Source organism: Sycon ciliatum, chromosome 13 (genome assembly GCF_964019385.1).
Source record: "Sycon ciliatum chromosome 13, ocSycCili1.1, whole genome shotgun sequence".
NCBI lineage: Eukaryota > Metazoa > Porifera > Calcarea > Leucosolenida > Sycettidae > Sycon > Sycon ciliatum.
In genome coordinates, this window is record NC_088655.1 from 18,148,796 (window position 1) to 18,153,795 (window position 5,000).

At 47.1% G+C, this 5,000-nt stretch overlaps 1 protein-coding gene across 1 annotated transcript in view; it reads left to right on the top strand.

The window, feature by feature from the left end:
- The window catches only part of LOC135829935 (hemicentin-2-like), a 73,242-nt gene that overhangs the window by 61,307 nt on the left and 6,935 nt on the right, over nt 1-5,000 (top strand). The window contains exons 32-36 of the mRNA XM_065342323.1: nt 474-656; nt 1,899-1,978; nt 2,296-2,486; nt 2,992-3,284; nt 3,585-3,624. Of these exons, the coding sequence (XP_065198395.1) occupies nt 474-656; nt 1,899-1,978; nt 2,296-2,486; nt 2,992-3,284; nt 3,585-3,624 (787 nt within the window). The remainder of the gene's footprint in view (nt 1-473; nt 657-1,898; nt 1,979-2,295; nt 2,487-2,991; nt 3,285-3,584; nt 3,625-5,000) is intronic.

Genomic DNA, 5,000 nt, shown 5'->3' on the forward strand with positions numbered 1-5,000 from the left:
TTTGCTTCGGTGTCGAGTTTCTGCGACAACGAGCCTGGTGTGTCCATGTGTGTTTGGTCACACATACAAACAGGGCAAACTCCTACTTTGGCGGAAAATGAGAGTAAAGTGGACTGTGGTGCATACGGTACGGAGAATAGACGAGGATAATGACTATCTTGCACGCATTTTTGTTGCATGGACATCACACGCGTACAAATTTCTCGTAAATTTTGGAGGAAGCGGATTGGAGTTTTCGCTGAAGCGGAAGTTCCGCTTTTCGCCATTGGCATAGTATTTTTCGCTTCTGCAACGTCGCTTCAGCGTATCCGCCACTTTCGGGTGCATGTGTGACCGGGCGCGGGCCCTAAGCAACGTTTTTATTTTGCGAATGTGCACTGGTCACGAAAGTAGCGAAATTTATACACTAGCGAAAGTTTCTCCATTTAACTGTTACTGTGTTTTCCTATTTGATTTCATTTCGTCTCCATCAGGGAGCATTCAACTCCAGCGATCCCGAAACACTGGTGTCAGCAACGCAGTCATTGGCAAACTTGACCCAGGATTCAACCGCACTCTCCAAGGATGACCTGAACTTTGCGACAGCTGCATTGTCCAACGTTGTGTCCGCTGTACTCAGCGGAGACGGGCCGATTAATCAGTCCATTGTCTCAACGGTAAGGAATTTGAAGTATTGTAATGGCGAGTGGCCAATCTTGTGGTGAACTTGCATTTTGTGTGATGTGTTGTTGGGATTGTGAAAGGGCTGTTGGACTTTTGTTGTGTATGTGTGTATATATGTATATATATATTTGTCAGTCCGGTTGCAGCTTGAACAGCCGCAGCACCTTGATGTGCTTCTTTTGTCGACACAGCTCTGGCCTCAAACTGCGAATGTACAGCGCCTCCAGTGTGAATCTGTGCGCGCTGTTCCGGGCTGGTGTGATGACACTGAAGCTGCCGTTGCGTTCTTGCGTTGTTTCCCGCATTTTTCCACCGCTCCATACATTCTTATGGTAGTGTAGTGTGAACTTGAGGCGCGTAAGAATATTCTTGCTGATTCTCTACCCCCAGTCCGCAAGAACGCAACGGCAGCTTCAGTGTCATCACACCAGCCCGGAACAGCGCGCACAGATTCACACTGGAGGCGCTGTACATTCGCAGTTTGAGGCCAGAGCTGTGTCGACAAAAGAAGCACATCAAGGTGCTGCGGCTGTTCAAGCTGCAACCGGACTGACAACTTTATCACGTGTTTGTTGTGGTACTGCATTCCCTTCATGTATATATATATATATGTGTGTGTGTGTGTGTGTGTGTGTGTGTGTGTGTGTGTGTGTGTGTGTGTGTGTGTGTGTGTGTGTGCATGCATGCATACATACATTTGTACGTCAGGCCCACGCCACTGGTACGGCTGGTGCGGCCATTGCCGTTCCAGTTTTTACCAGTTCCAGCTTCCACTGATCGGCCAGTGAATGATCAATTGTGTGCGGAAGCACTAATAAACTTGCTGTCCTTACTAGAGCCTCTCTTTCCTAAACTGTTCATTGTGTCCTGTGAGGAATACTGTGCTTACTGGTTACATACACATGTAGCTATTGCTGGCGGTGTGTGAAACTCAAACAGCCGCATGTGATGCCACACAGAGCTACACATGCATCATCCGTTGGTACTGAAATAATTTAGCATGGAAAAATGATCGGGCGTGTAGCCGACCCGGGACCGTACCCTCCCTCCCCCCCCCCCCCCTCTGGGAAGCTGGATTCGGGCCTGTGGTGCATGCGTTTTTTTGTGAAAGTAGACTCCTATGTGTCCGTGTTCTTTTCCTTGTCACCGATCACACAAATACACACACAAACACATGCACACGCACATACATAAATAATATTTTTTGTTATTCTTACCTGCCATGTACTGTGCAGGTTGTGTCATCCACTGTTGATTTTGTTGATAACATCTTGGAGTCTGAGGAGTCGACCCCTCAGTCCACACCAGCAATGCGGTGAGTGATGATGTCCAAAAATTTGAGCTAGTATTCTGCTGTCGAAGCAGATTTAAATTTGAAATTTGAGTTGAAGGTCGATTTAGTCCCGACTTTTGGGCGCCGTGCTGTTTCAACTCGCAAAATAAACAATATAGGGTGCTTCGGAAGGGGGTTGTGTATGAATGGGTACATGCAAGTCCACATGTGTATGTACGGGCATGCTTGCACCTGTTCCAATGTTCATGTGTGCGTTTGTGCATGGCTGAGTTTCTACTGCTTGCAATCCAAAGCAGTGACATAACGTGCTTTTTTCCGAATTCCTGTGGTGTGTGCAGGCTGCGTGTAACAAAGTCTGTGGAGAGGTTGGTGGCTGCACTGGACGTAGAGACAGGGGATGTTCATCAGAAGCACACTGAGAACGTTGCCTTTGCTGTCAGCTGCCCTGAACCGGGCTCTGGACTAGCACTACGTACAATGTCGGAGAATGAAACATTCGACATTGGTCCACCGGCAACTAGTGACAAAGGTAAACATCGAAGCCTGCTCTAGAATATAACGGATTTCGGGATCCACGTAGTTCAACTAGTGTACTTTTGATACAGCACGCCCTGGTTGCACCTCGCGTAGTCCACAACTGTCATCACCATCCACCGAGACTAGCCGGGATAGTGACCACAGTTGCAGTGAAAGGAGTGAATGTTTACATAAGAATACAGTTCCCTACACACAATACAGATACAGATATCCATAGTCCTGATGATGCTTCCTGCCTGGAAAGTTGATTGCAATATGTAACTGTCAAGATGCGTATCAAAGAGACCACTTGCATATGTGATGGCATAACTTTTTTTCTATCCACAATATAAATGACCAAACAAACTCCACTGACAGCAACAACAGGGCAGAAGGCGTGGAACGTTTTGGTGAAAGTGATACTAGTCTCGTACCTTCGAGAATGTTGTCCATGAACGCTACATGTCTACCTGAAGTGCTTGAGAAATATATTTGTCCCGGTTTTTTTCTGTCTTCAGAATCATCCGATATATCCTTTGATATTCCCCAGCAAGCGATAACACTTGCCACCATGGCGCAGAAAGCCAGTGGTGACGAAGACGACAACTCGTCCCTCTGCCCTGTGGCCCGCACCCAGTTCATCGTCTACAAGTCTGCAGTGTTGTTTCAGGATAAGAGCCTTCCGAGCAATGGCGATGGCTTGACGACCGTGGAGTCCGGTGTTATCTCGGCCCAGGCGGGTACTGATTCCGTATCAAGCCTATCAAAGCCAGTCGAATTCTCTTTAAAGATTGACAAGCCCTTGAAAGAGGTAATTTCCTTATCAATATTCAGTACTGTAGATCTCCCATGATCTGAGCATACTGATTAGCATACAAATTCTTTTGTGATAAGCAAGAAGAACACAAGGGCCAAATTAAACTATTCCTACCTACAGGCAGGGCCCCTTCCCAACCCGCCTAGATTAGGGAAGTTACCCTGTCGGAATATTCTCCAGCACTACATTTGAGCGCAGAATCCAGGTTTATGAAAATAGGATGTTCAGATAGCAACTACTGAATCATTTCGTCGCATAATATTGCCTTTGTCTTCCTTTTGTCCACATTTCCAGGGTGAGAATGTATCCTGTGTCTTTTGGGACTTCAACCTTGGTAAGAATGCATTAGATGTGTGTGTGTGTGTGTGTATAAATGTGTGTGTGTGTGTGTGTGTGTGTGTGTGTGTGTGTGTGTGTGTGTGTGTGTGTGTGTGTGTGTGTGTGAGTTTGTGTTCTTGTGTGTTTTCTTGTGTGTGTGTGGGGGGGGGGGGGGGATTCACTGACCAGAAAAAAGTCACTTCAATCAGCTGTGTGGTGGATACCAGGCTAAAATTAGTGGCGGTCAGTTCATGAGGCTTGCAAGCTGTTGAATGGTGTAATCCCAGCACAAGTTGCTATGTCTAACATGGCTGTTCGCTATCATCGCTTTGGCGATGGGCATGTCTGAGTCTGAGTCTGAGTGTGTGTGTGTGTGTGTGTGTGTGTGTATGTGTGTGTGTGTGTGTGTGTGTGTGTGTGTGTGTGTGTGTGTGTGTGTGTGTGTGTGTGTGTGTGTGTGTGTGTGTGTGGTTGTTTGTGTGTGTGTGTGTGCGCTATCATCGCCTCCGGCGATGGGCGTCCAATGGTCCAATGGTGTGTGTATGTGTGTGTGTGTGTAGATGTGTGTGTGCTCATCCAGCACATTCAATGCTGTAACAACTTCTAGAGCCGAGGAATACATCCTCAATAGGAGTAGATAGCATGGTATATATAGGGGACAGCATAGGTGATCAATTACACAAATGCAAGCGTAGATAATGTATGTGTGGGAATAAGATGTGAATGGAGGAGTGAGTGTAAGCGCTACCTCAAAGTTGGTGGAATATGTCACATCTTTCCTTTCCTGAATGAGAAAGGAGTGTACCTTGTTAAGAGTAGGCATACAGGCAAGGTCAAGTAATAGATGAACTGTGAATGGAATATTCTGAGAAGTCCAATACGCTCAGCCGATGATGCATGGAGGTCAAGCTGCGCATGCATGTTAAGATTCTCAATCGTGTTACACAAGTAGTAAACGTAGTCATCTGCCTTCTTTTCTTTTCGAGTGCTTTGCGGATAGTGGGGCTCTGCCGGACTTTCCAATCGATCTGCATCTTCCGTTGCTTACAGTGGGGTGATACCCTCACCCACAGTCTCCGAGCCCAAGGGAACGTTGCCATCCCTTGTATCCGGCATGCGCACCGTCGGCTCCTGCTTGTCATCATCTTTAGATGCATAGTTGGTGCGTAGATGACGGAATGTCGGGGTCTACCGTCCTCGGTTCTAGCTCTCTCGCTGGCATTGGCAGTCGATCCCGCAGCCTGCGTCCCATGAGCTCCTGTGCTGGGCTGTATTCAGTGCTGGAGATTCTGGTATGGCGATAGTTCAGTAAGGCCAGCTCTGGATCCACTGGATTCCAGCGCTTTTTCAAGAATTCCTTTCACTAATATCACCACATTTTTGCTTTTTTCC